Source organism: Zonotrichia leucophrys, chromosome 8 (assembly GCF_028769735.1).
Source record: "Zonotrichia leucophrys gambelii isolate GWCS_2022_RI chromosome 8, RI_Zleu_2.0, whole genome shotgun sequence".
NCBI classification, from domain to species: Eukaryota; Metazoa; Chordata; class Aves; order Passeriformes; family Passerellidae; genus Zonotrichia; species Zonotrichia leucophrys.
The window spans coordinates 7493367-7511702 of NC_088178.1; the positions used below are offsets into that span (position 1 = coordinate 7493367).

General features: G+C 45.9%; 1 protein-coding gene across 1 annotated transcript in view; it reads right to left on the bottom strand.

Moving 5' to 3' along the window:
* The window catches only part of LAMC1 (laminin subunit gamma 1), a 67369-nt gene that overhangs the window by 14454 nt on the left and 34579 nt on the right, over positions 1–18336 (bottom strand). Inside the window, exons 2-11 of the mRNA XM_064719253.1 lie at positions 9435–9739; positions 7355–7485; positions 5822–5988; positions 4738–4926; positions 2693–2810; positions 2503–2601; positions 2261–2397; positions 1288–1410; positions 1011–1200; positions 705–817 (exon numbers count right to left, since the gene is read on the bottom strand). Of these exons, the coding sequence (XP_064575323.1) occupies positions 705–817; positions 1011–1200; positions 1288–1410; positions 2261–2397; positions 2503–2601; positions 2693–2810; positions 4738–4926; positions 5822–5988; positions 7355–7485; positions 9435–9739 (1572 nt within the window). The remainder of the gene's footprint in view (positions 1–704; positions 818–1010; positions 1201–1287; positions 1411–2260; positions 2398–2502; positions 2602–2692; positions 2811–4737; positions 4927–5821; positions 5989–7354; positions 7486–9434; positions 9740–18336) is intronic.

Here is an 18336-nt window from a genome sequence, read left to right on the forward strand (position 1 = left end):
AGCAGTGGCTACAGCACTCACAGATGGTTTGCTCCACACCTTTCTACCCCTCCATTTCACAGCCCCACATTCCTCATTATGGGCCACCCCTCTGAAACACTTGCAGTTTTCCCACCTTTCCCAAATGCAAATGCATCCTTTGCATCTTTCTGCAAAAGTTCTTCATCACACAGCATTAACTAAGGACCTATTTTTGCTTCTAATTCATGCCAATTTTTATAAATCTTCATTATGAAGAACTTTCACTCAGGTTCTGCACAGGCAGCACTTTAGACCTTGTCCTTCCCATTTGTCATGTCAAGGCAAGACTCAGAAAGAGGGGGGATGTAACCATTTATAGTGTAGCCAAACTTAAAGCCAAGTGCTGTAAACTTCCTACATCCTCCTTCAGTACTCTGTACTGTGTATTTTTACCAACTGGAGGATAGTGGCTACTAAACAAAGAAAAATTCCCATGTCTAGAGCAAGGAATCAGCAGTTGCTAAGTGTTCAGCTTTCAGACATTCAAAGACAACACTTTTCTTTCCCATGTCCTCTTCAGGAGGCCTGGGAGAAGATGCTACACAGGAAAGCCAGGAGAAAAGCCATTGGCACAAGCTTTGCCAAATAAGGTGCCAGAGCTGCTCATGGCTAGGCCCTACAATGAAGCAACCCAAACAAACCAGTTTACCCCCTCTTCTGTGACGTTCTGTTCAGTGACTTACTTCTCTCACTGTATGTCCCACGGATCTTGATGGAAGTCAAGTTGTGGAGAAGCTTTTGGAATTCAAATGCTGTCAGAGCAGGCCTCCATGGGTAATCTGCAGCCTCATGGAGCCTGGGGAGAAGAGCCAAGCATGATCAGCACAGTTTTCAGCTGCTAACAGCTGCACCCTCTCAAAAGCTCCCTTTGCAACAGCGCTGTGCTATTGCAACATCACCCACATAACTTCAAACCCCATGATCTCTGTTTCCTCAAGAGCTCAGAGGCCAAAGGCAGCCCAGCCAGGTGACAGCTGCTCCCACTGTACCTGAAGGTGTAGGTCTGCACATTCTCACTGGGGTAGGAGTTGCCCTGGGCAATGAGAGGCACTGACACTCTCAGCCCAGCCCCTTCCAGCACCAGGTCCTCTGCAGAGAGGCGCGTGTCCCGCCTGTCCACACGGAAGGAGAAGGTCAGGTTTTGCCCATAACTCAAAACCTGGTTGCCCAAGAACTTGCCTGAAAGGAGAAGAAATCCTTACAGTTAGGGGACAGAACACAAAGGGCACAAGCAGCACAGAAAGCCATGCTTTTGGAATGACCTACGTGGTGCAACGAAGTACATGGGGAAGTAGGTGTCAGAGATAACGGAGATATCCTGGGTCTCAGCACTCCACTGCAGCAAGACCTCTGAGCCGTCTCGCTGCTCAGCATGCCACTCATCCTCTCCTGAAGAATCACACAGGCAAGAATTAACACCCTTGGAAGATGGAGATTTGCACACACTTCTTGCATCACACTGTTCGTGTCTTAGCTAATCTAATGTGTGTGGGCACTGACAGACTGCAGAAAGCAGCTGTGCAGAAGAATTCAGATAGTAAACACCACTTCTCCAGTTTAAGCCCCTGACTCAAGTGCTGACTTGAAACCTCTGAACTTTGAACCCTCTGATGACTACTTGTCCAAAACCTTCTTTTCTAAAGAGCGTAAGCAGAGATAGAAAAACCTGCAGGCCACTACAATTTGTTGAGAGCTACAGTCTTTGTATGAACTGTTCTCCAGTGGAATTTTAATTAAAAAGATGTTCTTTTCAGACTATGCAGAATAAAAACATGCATACACATGAAACTGACTGCATGAAAGAAACAGATTTTTCCTGGGCTTACACTCATAGGAAACACAACTGTGTTTTATTCAGAGCCATGTAAACCCCAAATCTGAAGCGATTTTGATCCTCTCAATCAGAAAGTCCTGACTTGGTTCTAGAACTGAGGAAACTCTGCTTTGTCAGCACACCTCTCAGGCTAGGAAAGGTTTCTATTTGCAATTTCCCCTTGCACCTGCATGGTGTACAATAACTCTGTGCCTGAGGCCAGAGCTGTGAATTCATGCCTCCCCATCTGAACAAACAAGCTGCAAACATAGAAACTTCAGCACTTCCAAAAGAGGGATCCTAGACCTGCCTGCCCAAGGTTTGTGGTCTTGCACAGAAAGGAAGGAGTTGGGGTTTTTTAATAGCTTCTTCTGTAGACTTGAGTCTATAGCCCAACCTGAGATACAAAGGAAAGCTCAGTTTTACCAAACTCGAAGTTGGAGGTGATGCTATAGATACTGTAGCCCACAGCACTGGTGCAGACTGAAGAGTGTCCAAAACAGAAGCAGGGGGTACAGCCTCTTGGATTGGAGGACTCCAGATGGAAAAATCCAGGTTTGCATCTGAAGATGTGAAGGAAAGAGAATTAATTTCCCTGATGCTTAACCCCAGGTCCTCGCTCAAATGTTTTTCATTCTTGAAACAAAGCCATGGGAAGAAAAACTCACCTCTCACAGTGGAACCCTTCCACATTGTCCTTGCACGCACACCGCCCTGTCTCAACATTGCACTCGCCTGTGCTGCCAGCAGCATTGCAAGAACAGGGCCTGGGGGAGTCAGGAGAGTTCAGTAAGAGGCACATAGAGAAAGCTTTAAAAAAAGCCTAGTTTTCCTCTAGAGAGCTGCAATCCTCCTTACCTGCAGCCAGCTTCGGAGAGAGAGTGGAACCCTGGCTGGCACCGGTCACACTTGTCCCCCATCACTCCGGGCTTGCAGCTGCACTGGCCGTAGCTGTCACACTGTGTGCTGAGGGAGCCTGTGGGGACAGCAGGGACAGCCACCTCAGCACACACACACGGCTCCATCAGCTACTCACACTTCACACAATGGCCAAGAAATAAGGAAGAAGAAAGAGCAAAGCACAGCCTCAAGCTGATGAGTGACAGCTTACCTAAAGACTGCCTCTAGCTTACAGGGATTTTCCATCTGGCAGCTCTAGACAGATGAACTGTTATCTAGTCTTCCCAAATTATATTCAGCCTTTTTTTCCTAACAACTAACCTTTTTATATACAAAATATAATTCAAACTCCAAATTGCCTTCTCCTGCTTCATCCTCACTGCTAAATTTGCATGCCTCCAATTCCACATCTGTTTTACTCTGCAATATGTAATTTCCAAGATTTTATTCCCTGAATCCCTTGTGCTCCCCGTAATCAGCACCTCCCCTTAGCCTGACCTCTCCCTTTCACACTCCAATTTCCTTCCTTGATTCTTAAGCTGTATTTAAAGACCAAACTACCTCTTTGGAACAAGGCTGCATGTGCCACTATGAATCCTAGTAAACTCAAGAGCAAACCCCTCATTTTTGGAAGTATGCCTTCCTCAGTACTACTCTATTCAAGTGGTCTTGCACAAAAAGCAGCAGCAGGTTTCTTTAATCCGTAGAGGACAAAATGCTTTCTCCCAAACATCCATGTAGCTGCCAGCCTTGGAGCTGTCAGCACTGTAAGAGTTAACTAGCAGGAGAAAAATATTTTAATATACAGAAATAGTTGCTTGTTTCCACTTCAATCCACACCAGAAGATTACAGCAAAGTGAAGAGTTATAAGATGATTAGGCTGGACGGGACAGAACAACTCACAAAACCTTTACCATATACAGCCAAAGTTCAAATCCCCTTTGCAGTCCCACTTAGGATTATTTAGGAAAAAAGAGTACTTGATAAAAAACACCAATCCAAACATATCCAGGAGATTGAAATAGACCCTGGGTGTCAGTGAGTCATGGCATACAAGCTAATGGCTAAGTTATAAAGTTATAAAAGCTGTCCTTAAAGACCTGAGAAGTCACCTCCCTGCATCTTTTCAACCATCTCAGCTCATACCAACCCACACTCCTCTTAAAATAAGGTCTAACACGAGGACCCAGGAAAGCTGTCAGAAGAAGAAAAGGCCTTTATTGGTCAAAAATTTCACAAGTGAATGACTCCTTGACAAAATTAGATGGGAGATGTACCCTGGCAGATCTCTCCCTGGCTGCTTTTAGGGCATGCTGCAAGCAATGACTTATGTCAGCTTCTCTTTTGAAACCTCACATCATATCTTACTATTTGCTACCCTTTTCCCTCCTTCCACCTTACTTGCTGTGGGCTGGTGCAGTTATGGGATTACTCCTTACAGGTTAAGTGGTTCCCCACACAACAAAAGGTGGAGTCTCCTGCCACAATTACCCCCATCCTCATTTATTTTAAAGGAGTTTAACTACGTATTTTGAGTTTAATTTGTTTAATCTCACCCCATCCCCTTTAGTGTTTAATGTTTCACTGGTTTGTATTTATAGTGCTTGGATACATGGTAGGAGAAACTGATGCAGCAGCTAAAGTTCACTGCAATTTCTCAGCATGAACAACTTCCAGAAATACCCACTCACATCATCTTGGTTATTAAGAATTTAAATGAGTTTTTTAATACTGGGAGCATCCAGGGTAACACATACACAGTGGGGAAAAAAAAATCTATTTCAGAATACATTCAAAGGAGTAAGTGCTGCAGAGGTGACCCATCTGCCCTTGCCACCCTAACTCCATTTAGATCCAAGGATAACATAAACCAAAATACAACCCAATAAACATTTCCTACATGGGAAAAAAGACGAGCAATCCAAACAAGCCCACGACGAGCTGCGTGAGGGAGAGCAGAGGTGGGTTCTGTGCTGTCAGTGCGCCAGCAGCACTCACTCACCGACGGGGTTGCAGCTGCAGGGCAGGCAGCCCTGCTCGCTGGCCAGGCGGTAGAAGCCGTGGCGGCAGCGCTCGCAGCGGGGCCCGTCGGTGTTGCCGGCGCAGTTGGTGCAGTGCCCGCCGTGGCCCGTGGCGCGGTACAGCTCGGGGTCGAAGTAGCACTCCTGGGAGCGCCCGCTGCACTCACACGCTGCAAGGACACGGCACCGTCAGTGAACAGCCTGTCCCCACAGCACACATCCCACCCTCAGTTCAGCTCCAGGCGAGCTGGGGAAGGAGCTTTAACAACTCTGAGACCTGAAACAAACTCAGCACCACGCTCATCAATGCCCAAAAGAAAACCAGCATTTGCTACCTCACTTCTTTCAACATCAGGCTGCCACGTGCAGCCAAAATGCTGTCCTCCCACACAGCAGCACTGATCTCTGTCATGCAAACAAGCACGAAAAGGTAACATGAGGCTGCTCCACGCTGTAATGAGAGCTTCTCCCCCGTATTGCAAATCCCTAGACAGCGGGACATCCCAATTTCACCAGCCCATTGAGGGAAGCCACAGACAGCTGGGACCTATCTAGACACACAGAGGTCAGACAGGAAGAAAACTTTTCTGTCTGAAAAAGCTTCCCCATAAAGTAAACTACCAGGAGCTGTAGTCTGGAACAAAACACCAAGCAAATTGGTGTTCTGTGACAGAGACCTGCATCTGCGGTCTGGAAATTAGGTTAAATAATCAACAAGTAACTGTAAAAGCCAATAACCCAAACACAAAAATCAGCTGATGCTAAATGAGGAGCTTTTGAAAGGGCAATTATACTCCAGCATAGTAAACAGATTTTTTTCCCATGGGCCTCATGAAGTACAAGCCTGTACATTTCTTTAGGAAAGATGGGTGGTACCCATCCTTCTGCAGAAAGGAGATGCCCATTCCTAGGGATCTACCAGAAAGCTCTCACAGGACAGGAGTGGAATGACCAAGACTCTCATGAACTGTGCTTAATGAAGTTGGAAGCAGGCAGGGCCAGCTTGTGGCTGCCAGCAGAGGCAGGGCCCTGCCCCAGCCAGGCTGTCCCTGTCAGCCCACGTACGCAGGCACTCGTTGGCGCTCTCGGCCGTCGCTCTCCTCCACGGGCGGTCGTTGAAGAAAGGAAGGCACTTCTCACAGTCCACCCCAAAGGTGTTGTGCTTGCAGTTGCAGACCAGCTTGCCAAGCTCATTCTTCACACACTCACTGGCGTGCCCGTTGCACTTGCACCTGGTTCAGGGGAGGTAAGAACAGGTATTAAAACTCCAGGGCTCCAGGTCACTCGCAAAGCAACAGCAAAAAAGAGGGCCCAGATCTCAAAATCTGAGATGAGAGAAATTTGAAGGTAAATGATTACAACAAAATCAAGAACAAAACTGCTGTCACTCTGCCTGGAGAACAGGGAGCTTCATGGACATCTTATAATATCTAAAAGGGGTTTACAAGACAAAGAAACTTTTTATCAGGGCTGGGACAACGGGCAGTAATTGTAAACATCTCAAAATTTTAATTTAGATTGGACATAAGGAATCAATGAGGGTGGGGAGGCCCTGGAACAGGCTGCCCAGAGAAGCTGCGGCAGCTCCATTCCTGGAAGTGTCCAAGGCCAGGCTGGACAGGGCTTGGAGCAACCTGAGATAGTGGAAAGTGTCCCTGCCCACAATGGGGGTTGGATGATCTCGGAAGGTCCCTTCCAAACCAAACCATTCTATCAAACAAAGATGTGCAGCCTGCTCTAGGTAGGCATTTAGAAAGGGAAGAAAGTTAACCAACTCCTTTGCAGTCTTCAGACTAACCTGAGTAGGAGAAGCAAAGATTTAGCTGGCTTTATGTTAGTAAATTCTCCATAATTTCTCTCCTGTGAGAGCCCAGAACACGGTAGGTTCACTGAGTGTGGGTTATTATGGTATCAGTAGGAAATTAAACAGCACAAAGGGGACTAATACAGAAATCCATGCACCTCCAGACTGGTGGTGCAGCCAATTCAAATCCCCGTGTGGCCAAATCCCAGTCTCAGGACCGCCATATGCAAGCAGGCCAAAACCCTGCAGTGGTCTCATGTCTGTTAGTAAAACACTTTATCATCAACTACTTAAGGCTAAAATATTCTATCACAGATGTTGGCAAAAGGAACGAACAATCATAACCATGTTGTACTGTGTTCCAGACCTCCAAAGGAGATAGCTTCTTCAACATATGTGAAGTAGAGACACTGAGATTTTCTACTTACTGTTGAGAGTGCAGACACAGGATAGTATAATTGAAAAACACATTAAAAACCACACAAACCACAGAGCAGAAAAGATTTCCTTCTTTTGTTTTTCATTTCAGTTAACTCTTTTTACCATTTACTCTCTCAAATCACTTTATATTTCATCTATTCAATCAAAAAATATTATCTCTGTCAGCCCTGAAGTTATGGCACAAAAGCTTATATACAATATTTGCAAATTACATAAAATTCATTCTAATGCATGGACAGTCAGTAAAGGCCAGAGCCTATTGGTATGATGTGAATACAATCAGTATCTTCAAAACAATCTAGTAAAACTAACCAAAAACTTTAGTAAACTTTAGAGTTTTATTGTCTACTCACCTACCACCCACAGCAAAATCAGAAATTGCATAGTAGTAAGACTTGAGAACTTTTGGGTCATTGAAAACTTCATCTCCAAACGTGTTCAGACGGTTGAGGGTTACTCTAATATCTGTAGCTGTCACCCATTCCTAGAGCAGAGAGAAATCCCATCAGATGAAACAGCCTTTCCCTTGAGAGAGTACCAGTCATTAGCAGCTCTGTTAACGAAGTCCCTCCTCAGCAGCTGGGTCCTTCCTCATTGTTTTCCCCTCTGCACCTTGGGAGCACACATGTTCCTGTCCCAGAAGCCTTATGCCACATCCTCTTGGTTCAAATGGGTTTTCCTGACCCTTTCTCCTCTCTGGAGACCCTTTCCAATGCCTCTTCACATCCTGAGTGCTTTCAGCTGGGAAGCACAGAGTAACCTCTCCAGCACAAAGTGCAGGGCAGGCAATTATGCCAGCTTGCTAATTGTATGTATCTGTCTGGCTGTAGTTTTCCTGCAAAGCTATGCAGCACCAATGGGGAAAGCTTTAGGGTGCATTTGTCTGCAGGCATATTGAACCAGACTAAAAGATACAGACAGACGAGTGAGGCTGAGGAAGAAAAACAGACAGATCTGACTTGCAACACAAGAGTTTTTCATAATATTTATACAGTGTCTGTAACACACTGCCCTGCCCTCGTGCACAGCAGCCAGCACACACAGCCTGTTGCCAATTTCATATCACATACTACCAGTCACTGACATTGGCACCTCCTTGGTTTTATTATGCCCTTTACAAAGCTGTTTTCCTTCAAACACCATAAAAAAGAACACAAAGAAACATCCCTGTATGTACAACTGTGCAGCACCTGATTCACTGCTCAGCCAGTAACACCGTGTTTATTTACTGCATTACAAACACTGATGTAAACACATGGAAATACCAATTACAATATACACATTTACTTCAGTTCTAAAAAGCAACACCAGGAGCTGGTATGTATTTTAGGAAACTGGTGGTCAGATCTCTATTCTTTACATAGAGAAGCTTATCAGAAAATTATACAATTGCTAACTTGAAATCTTGTTCACCCTAATGATAAGACACGGTTTTCTGCAAGGGTTGGCTACATCAATGAGGTGGCCAAACTGGTTCTTTTCCACTTCAAAAGTTCTTTGTCCTTTCCCATTAATCTCATTTTTTCATTTCACTTTAGTTTGCAGAATCAACCCCACCAGGTTCTGCTCTCCTGCCTGGGAACTGGAAACAGGCAAGCCCTGAGCCTGCTGGGTGCCTGTCTCAGACTACTCCTGCTACTCTAAGAGCAAAGGGAAGTGATGGTAATTACAGCTCTGAAAGGAAGACAACGAGCCCCAGTGAGGCAAACCCCACAGCTTTAGCTCCTAGTTGCAATAAAAACTGGAGAAGTCATCAAGCAGAACACAGAAACTGGCAAGTAAATCAGATAAACTGTATGCTCCTGACCACTGTCCAAGCATTCCTGTGAATGCAAAAAAACCCAAAACATTCAAGAATGTTCAACAACAAAAAACCCCTGCCAAAACCCCCTTGCCAAGCCACCTGTAAGAGAAAAATACCAAGGACAAAATCAAACTTCTCTGCTTTAACACGCATGTAAGAGAACAGGGTAGGGATTCCTGTAATGCTTTATGTATTTAGAAGAATCTTATATTTCTTACTTTTTTCTGCTTGAAATACACATGCAGATGCTTCAAATATTAACTGGACTGAGACTTTACCTTGCCTGTGTCCTTGCATGTGAAACAACAGCAGAATGTCCACAGCTGCTTTCTGACTTGGCAGAGATCTGAAGACGTCCATCATCCCTACTGACAAATCCTTAATGCAAACCCTTAATGTCTCCAGGTTAGCTTTTTTGTACCATAAACTTCCTATCAATAAACTCAAGAATTCAACTTTTCCTTCAAAAGCGTCTCTGTGGATTGTCCACTCCAACTCAGCTGTGCAGGGCCCTGTCACTGTGAGTGAGGGCTGCAGTGCAGCCGAGTCGGCACAAAGCCACCATGAACAGCGACTCAACAGGAATGCCCAACTCAGCCCACCTGCCTGAGCCAGTCCTGCTGACGTACCTGCAGCACAGGGCTGTTGTCAAAGTTGTAGGCACTGGGGCGCCCCTCCAGCGTGGAGAAGGCCACGTTGCCCCCGGTGAGGGGGGAGATGTCGCTGAACTCGTCGGTGCAGAGCGCCTGCTGCTCGTCCTCGCCGGTGCGGATGAAGCCGCGGTTGACTTTGCGGTAGGTGCTCTCGCAGGAGCCGCTGTAGTACTGGTAGGGCACCCAGGGGCCGTCCTCCCTCGTGCGCTTGTAGATGGCAAAGCTCTCGGGACGGCTGGTGTGGAACTTGAGGCGCACGTACGTGATGTCAAAGGCTTTTCCTGGGGGGGACAGGAGACACCTGTGAGAAAGACTTTCAGAACTGAGAGAGAATGCAAAGAGCTGCACTGCATTTCTCTCCCAGCATGATGCAGAAGGATGAACGTGTCCAGCAACATCACAAGTATTTCCTCCAGCCCAGTATGGTATCTCCAAGCAAAGACAAGGTGAAGGAACTAAAAGCAGAAGTTGAGGGCAGGCTCAATAGATAGACAAAGAGACCTACAAGCTTCTGTGCAACCAAACACATTCCAGAAGCTGCAATTCTCTTCTGCATACATCCCTAACAGATGACAGACTACATTAGACCCATGAGGAGTTTGTGTGTATTCAAGGCCAGGGCCAAGCTAATAATGACATTTGATTATATTTCTCCCAAATAAATGCATGGGAGAGACAGTATTAACCAGAGAGGAGTAAGTCACACAGTAGAGCCTGGTTTGTACCTCTGCTTCCTCCCTAAATAGACAATATTTCAGTATCTTTTTACAGCTCACAAAGCTTTTCCTCCAGCATTGAACCTACTGACTACAGCCCTCTTCTACTCATTCCCTGGGAAAAATAAAATGAGGTTTAAGTTTCCCACATCATCTGACTAAAGTCAACAAAGCATTTTTAAGATCAGAGTGCAATGATTTCCAAGCTACCCATGTTCTCCATCTCCTAGAAGAGTGAAAGAAAAGCCACCTCCTTGCCCTCTGTTCCCCTCCTAACTGGTCTGTGGCAATCAGCACATCATCTCTCACGACTCTTCTCCAGTGACTTGAGCATCTACCCCCATGCACATAAACCAAGCGCCCAGGGGAGTCACATCCCTGAGAGAACCCATGAGGAGAAAAGGACACAGCACTCTTCAGCCACCTTCATCTGCTATCCACACTGGCCAAGGGGCTGGCCAGGGGTTCCCAGGAGGAGGCACACAGCTGTGTACCAGCTGTTCTTGCTCCACTTCAGCAGGCAGACTGTGTACAATTAGGACATCCTGGAGCATGTAGGGAGCTTGCTAAAACAACGTTGAGTTTGTTTGGAATAAAACCTCGGGTGTTTAGTCCCTGCCATGCTCTTTTATGCTCCCACCACTTCCAAGAAAAACAGTGCTCTAAGCAGAACTTGCAGCCATCACCAGTTCTTTCACTGATTAAAAAAAAAGCTACTAGAAGAGTTTCAGCTGACTGAGAAACTGATTTTTTCAACCTGCAAAAGTCACACATATTTAACCTCAACTTGTAAAATGAATGAACTCTACCATGTTAAATTTTAACATGAGGCTTGGCACTTGCTGAAGTGTACACCACCTTCACATGTGAGAGCAGACCAGAAGCACCATGGACCAAGAACAGAGTGTCCTCAAAGAACACACGCACAACCCAGCAGCCATGAATTAGGTCACGAACCACAGGGCTGCCCTGCAGCCCCCAGTGATTAGGCCAGGGGCCAGCCTGCATTAGGCATGTCACACCCAAAGCCTGCATGGCACAAGGGAGGAGCCAAAGTAGCAGGAGAAGCACAGCAAAGGGCCCAGAAACCAACACACCTGAAAAAAATAAAGTAAAAATCAAGATATATAGCACTTGGAGAATTACATTCCCCAATGTGTTTGGCACAGCCTGGTTTTTGATAGCAGGGGGGCCACAGGGATAGCTTCTGTGAGAAGCTGCTAGAAGCTTCCACCATGTCCAACAGAGAGTCAATCTCTGATGTCTCTGGAGATGGACATGCTGCTGGCTCAAACAGAGAGTTTGGTAAAGCCTCTATGATGACATATTTAAGAAGAAAATCAAACAGCACGTGCACAGTTTGTTTTTCCAGGGCTGGTGAAGCGCCGCTGCTGGGGCCACCCTGTCATGGCGTGTGGCAATGCACCCCGGCCAACGCCATCTCGGGGCAGCCACACGAGCCCTGCCTGCCCGGCCACCCCAGCCAGTGTGCTGCAGGCACAGGGGCAGGGCTGCAGCTTCTCCTCCTCGGGCCCCACATGCAGAGAGGCACCAAACAGCAGCAGTGCCACAGCGGCCATCGCTGCCTGCAATGGCAATGGGGCCGCATGGTCAGCAATGAAAACACGGCCAGTGACTCCCTGGCATGGAATCTAGGCAAGATCAACCTCCAGCACTGCAGGATCTCACAAAAATCTTTGAATCAGTGGAACTTGTTGGCAACAACACCTACAAGCAGCAGTTTTTCTTCTGGTCAGAGAAGAGGAGGAAGTGAGGACATGTGAGGGAAAACAACACGGAGGCACCAAGGTTGGTGGAAAAGAAAGAGGAGAGAAGGCACCTCAAGCATCAGAGCTGAGATTCCTCTGCAGGCTGTGGTGAGGACTATGGTGAAACAAACTGTGCCCTTGGAATGCATGAAGTCCACAGAGGATGCAGAGATCCACTCAGAGCCCATGGGAAAAGAGGAGAGGGTGAATGGCAGGCAAAGCTGTGGTCCAGTGGAAGACCTGAATAGAGACAGAGAGGGCCCCTGCTTCCAGAGATAGAGAGAAAAAGCCCTTGATTCCAAACTAGAGCAGCCTATCCTTAAAAAGGCTGCACCCTGTGGACAAATGACCCATGCCATAACAGTTTTGGGACAACTATTTGCCCATGGGAGGGGCATAGCAGAGAAAAGACTCCTCTCCCTGAGAGAACAGAAAAAGACCTCAAACGATGAACTGACCAAAACACCCATGTCCTGTCTTCCTGCACTGTTGGCAGGAAAGGAGGAGGGGCTGGGGGAAAACAGGTGCTTTAAAGGCATCTTTAATTTCTCATCATCCTCCACTCACTCTGTTAACAATACATTTACCTTATAATTTTTTTGTAACTATTGCCTTTAAAGCGTTTTCTCCCAGTCCCTATCTCAACTCATAAGCCCTTTATTAAAATTTTCCCCCTCTCCTCTGCTCAGCTGTAACAAAAGTAAGGGAACTTTGTGGATATCTGGCATTCGGCCAGCATCAAACCATGGCACCCAAGAATAGAAAAAGACCAATCTGGTGTATAAACTACCCAATAGTATTGTCTGTGTGTGACATGCAGGACAGCTGGGACATTATACAGATACAAGCCCCCTGATACTTCCTACAAAATCCCTTTCCTATTTATATCACGTGTGCATGGATCATGTATTATGGATGACCTAAGCACAAGACTGGAAGCCAGACATTCACAGTCGTGTCCCTTGCACAGTAACAGCTCAGTGTTGGTTTGGGGTTGATTATTTAATGAGATCTTCTTACACACAGAAGACAAGTGCAAGGCAAGCACCACCATTGATGCCAAACTGCTTTCTTCCAAAGAATCAGAACTAACTTAGCTTAGGCATTCCCTCCCCTTCCTGCCCAATACAAGAGATGAATGCTGTTCCTGTGTATTTGGAGTGTTTTTCTCATGACTGCAATAAAGGTAAGAAGCAGGCATCCTGTGTACAGATCAGACCCTCCCAGCCTTCCTGTTTCTCTCACTACATGGGCTCTTCTCAAAGGGAGCTCCTCACTGAAGGCAAAATATGCTTGAGGTAGGAACAAAGTGCACATGCAGGAACTCAAGACAATAGGCTGGAAAACACAAACATCTCTTTCAGGTCCACGGTACACAAACCCCGGATACACTTCACACCTTTTCCAGGTAAAAGGCAAGGGGCCCAGGAAGCAAATACTCCTCCTTCTGCAGGAATAGCCCAGTGTGTTGATCTGCAACTTGGCAGCCTATCCTAGAACTTCACCTGCATCTTGGAAGGAGAGCAACTAAAAAACACAATTACTATCATAGTTTTAACACTAGTAAAAGTGTCATCAGCTCAATGAGAGAGCTCACATGGTAAGATAAAGCAAAATCTAACGCTGAACATCAGCCCTGGTGTGATTTTTTTTGGTAACTTTAATGACAAGTGAAAACAGGAAAACATCAAGCTAGAGCAGCCATTCCCTAAGTCAAGAGGGGATAAAAAATAAGCCAGAGACAACAACTTCATTAAACAGTGTCAGCTGAATTGTTAGGAATACCCAGCTTTTTTGAATTGGGGTAGTTAGTTTTCTACTAGTACTGCATTCCTGTGGTGTGAAGCAAAACCCCTGTGCTCAGGCTTCATCAAGATGGGGAGGAAATGCTTCAAAAGAATCCTGGGAATGATGAGGGGGCTGAGCATGTGCTTTCACTCACACACACAACTTTCTGCTCTAGATGAAAGGCCGGGTCACAGGCTGCTTGCCCCAGAAAATAACTACTCTTTTCACTCTCCACTATAACTGAATTCTGATCCCTGTTTCCTGACAAGGTCTCCTACTGCTCCTTGCGAAAGCCCCAGCTCAGCTAAAGGCACAGCACATGCCAACTGCGCTCTGGGCAGCATGAAAACATTATCCCTGGGAACCCCTTCTGCTAAATGGCAAAGACCCTCCATTTTTCATCTCCAGTTTTACATGGCAGGCCAAGGAAATGCATTCAAACCCCTCCCAAGTGAGCAACCCACGTGAGAAAGACATTTATGGCAGCTGGCAGCCTAACTCCTTGAGCAGTGCAGTTAATGGCATTACAGAGGAATGCAGTTAATGCACAGAGAGAGGCTCTGCAGTGCCTTGCTGGGTAAATACTGCTGGAACAAAGGAGTTTACCCAAGCCCAGCTGACACAGTGTGGAAATGTGCTTCCCCACTGTTCACACTGAACATAAATACTGTGTTTAACAGCCTGGCAGTTCTTTGAGGCTGCAGAGACCTTTTCTAGCACAGATAAGCAGCCCAGGTTGCTTTCATGTCCTGCCGGGCTGAAAAAACATATACAGCTATTACACTAAGAAATGGTGACAGAAATAACCAGGTGAAAGGCAGTTGTAAACATTACATTTAGAAGACAAAAAGACATTGTTCTCCTCTTCCTAGAAGCCAGTACTGACTTGGAGCTCAGTTTGTCTTAGAACTGTCTGCCAGTGCCAACTGTCAGGTAGTATTTCGCTGTGTGTATTGAGAAGTGGCAGATCTGTTTTGCAGGAGGAACTCCAGATGCTGGAATCAGTGACCATGAGCTTAGCACTTCCCAAGTGCAACCTGATGTGTGTTTTAAAGCACACAGAGCTCAAAATCATGAGCCACACATTTAAAAACTGCATCTTTTCTGAGGCATGGAGCTGTTCACCAGCAAATGACAAGATGACACGACAACCAGCTCCCTCTGACAATTCAGGATGATGAAAAAAACCTTTAATCTTTTTCTCTACTGTAAGCAGACACACATACAAATCTTCAAGACAATATTGCAATTACAGATTCAAAGGAATGAGCAAGTCCTGTCTTTGGAGAGGTAGCAGAAAACGTTCAGCATTGTTTCATTCAGGGGATACTGCTCCAAAGAGCCTGCTCACACTGCTGGGCTTGCCCAGCTGTCATCAGCAATTACAGCCCTCCCTCCGCTGGGTCGCTGCCAAATTCAGTATCCCAAGGTCCACCAGGAAATGTGCCATGCTAAAACCATATAAGCCCATGCCATTTAGATCTTCAGAAACTCCTCCCTTTTCCCTGAAGTTAGGAATTCGTTCCACACACAAAAGACCTCCTTGTATTCAGGCCCCTCAGAACGGATGGATAATTTACATCAGGAAAACTGCCCTGCCAGCTGGCACAGTGACTACAAGTGTTGAATTGTGAGCAGATGCCTGGGTGAGATAAGCCCAGAGGACACTCTGCCTGTTCACTTGAATGCCCTGCACATGGGACTGGCACATGGAAAGAATCGATGCTACCTCTCCTGCATACAGCTACTGAGTTTTGCTGAGGGAAAAAATAATCCACCTGAGAAGACTGCATGGGGCAAAGAACCAAACCTTTGAAGATTTCTTTTCCACAAAATCCACCGGACAGTAATGAAATGGTTAAACTTCACTGTTTCCCTTTTGGTTGGCTCCTGTTTCAAGGCAGCTTTTCTCACACAAGTACTTGCTGACAACCTATGGCTCAGTAAAGGTTAAATAATTGAAAACAAACCCAGTAACAAATAAAGCCTACTTAGTGTTTTTGACTGGATTTCATTTCCATTTTGCAGTGAAGAGCAGAGAGCAATCAAATATAATTGGCATTTCACTTTGCTTTTTTCTTCTGACCTGTTTCCCCATCATTCCCAGGAAGACATGACAAATTTCCCTGCTACTAGACCAAAATGTGCTCCATGCCATTCACCCTTATTCCTGCCTCAACTCTGCCCTTCTTGAACCATCAGCTCTCCCAGCACCCAGCACAATGCTGGACCAGCCATTAGCAAAACAGACTGGCTCAGATTTTTCCAGACACACAGATCCCAGAACCTCACACAAGCAGTGTGTTCCTAGCAAGAGACAAAAACCTGGATGTCAGCAGACACAGGCCAGCAAGCTCACAAGGTCTTCTTCAAGACCAGCTGCTGCATCCTGAGCCAACTGGCCACTCCAAGTTCTCAGCTACTGCAGTATTTTGTTCAGCCTCTCATGCTGGAAACCCTGCCAGAGCCTTCCTTCCTGGATCACAGGGGCAACATTTAAGGAGAATGAGTTATCCCATCTAACAGGAATGGCACAGGAGTTTTCAGCATGCAGATGGATAACAAGAACAGGACAGTTTATAAGGAGGGGAGGAGAGTGAGAAACACCTGGAGACACTTGTTCCTTCAGAATAAAGTACTTCTATTAAACAACAACACTGGCAAGACGCATGAGTGTTAAATTATATCACTTGCATCACATGTACATGAAAAAACCACACTTACGACCAAAATAAAGAAATTTTTTAAGTTCTAGAGCAAATGTCCTTTTCAACTACATCCTAGCTTTCTGAGAAAATTTGTAGAGGAGGAGGAAGATAAGAGCACTGCTATTGCCCAAACAAATGGAATATCCAGCATCTGAAAAAGGAGAGTAAAGGCTTTCAACTGTCTGAGGAATTCCACTAGGGAAATAACTCCATGCAGATGCACAGACAACAGGTCTCACATTCCAAGCTGTGGCCTTTACAGGAACACAAACTGTAAGAATAAATCTGAGGTTTATTTTCTTGTCCTCACCTGAAGAGCCTCAAGATTTATGCGCCTATATCACGAACAAGAAAGGCCTGAAGGATTTAAAGTCTTTTCTTAAACCATGCCCCACCAAACCAGAGATTCTGGCATGTGGAGCTCCACCACAGACGGGTGCTGGGGTTTTAAAAAGCCTGACAGAGACACAAACATGGATTGTTTTTTCTGGGAGCCCGTTCTAAGATGGGGACAGAGGAAGGAAATGTGTTTGGGACACTGGGGGAATGAGCACAGCCTGGAGCATGCTGGAACGAAGGCGCACTCCCACCACCCCATTAGATCATGCATTCTTCCAGCACTCCCAAACAAAGGCACCATTGACTCCTGTGCGTGGGCGACTCTGGACAGCAAAAGGCTGCCCAGTAAATTATTGCATGATAATCCAACATTGATAGGCCATCGAGGCTGCTTGTTTTAGTCATGTATCCAAAGGGGGGAGGCTCATTTCCCCCTGCTCTGGGCTGAAGGCAGCCTTGCGAAAAATGCATTTTTTTACTAGATCACTTTAAGTCAGTGTAAAAGTCAGAAAACCTTATCCATTAATTCAGTACAGCTTGATGCCTTATTTGTACAGCTTTGATGCAAAGATGTTAAGCCCATTTCCCAAAACAGCCAGCTGTGTTTATTCACTGGGGACTGGGAAGATCCCATGTCCAACACAAAAATCCTGGCTGCGCAGGAAGCCTCAAAGTCCTTTTTCAGCACAAATGATAAAAGCTCGTTTTAAAAGGCCCTTTATGCTTGGCAAGCACAGCAGATCACAGATGATCAAGGATGCCATGGGCCATTTTGGGGAGGGCTCCATCTCATTCACATATCAGGACTCCAAAGCTACCTCCTTCCACCAGTATCAGCACCTAAACAAGCTGGACTGATGTTACTGTGGATTGGGATCCTTGGAAAGTTCATTTGCTTGTATCAAATGTCCAGAAGCTCCTCCACAACCCATACACAACTGGTATAGGTGAAAACAGGTCACTCCCACAACTGAAGGAACACAGGAAAGTGGTAGTTTACTCTCACAAAACTTGGAGTTTTACCCAAGAGGCAAAGAAAAAAAAATCAGAAAAACTTATGTACACAGAAAAGACAAAACTTGTCTTCTGCTTTTATTCCTGGCAGAAGAATGTAGTTATTACCTTCCTTTCATTACTGACAGTCCAATGACAACACCAACAGTGCATGCAGTAGTAACAACCCTTGAAAACTGACAATTCCCACCATTCCAAGTCACCGTGGGACCTTGGTGACCAAGCAAGGTTACATTTTCTAAAGAGTTTGTCTCATGGTGGAGGTACAACAACCCCCCAGTAAAATCTGAAGCAAACAACCACCAGCATCACAGCCACAGGAAGATCAGAGCTGGTGGCAGCAGCAAGCCAGAGAAGATGCACCAAAACCTTTCCATCGAATTGGACACTTTCCACCCATGATCCTCAGCAACACAGAAAAACACCTCTCATGAATGTTTCTTGTGCAAGACCACATCTCCACGGGAATCAGAAGAAAGCAACAAATCTTGCCCACTTTCAAGTCATTCTCATAGTCTTCAACTTATAGAGCAAATCCCATTTT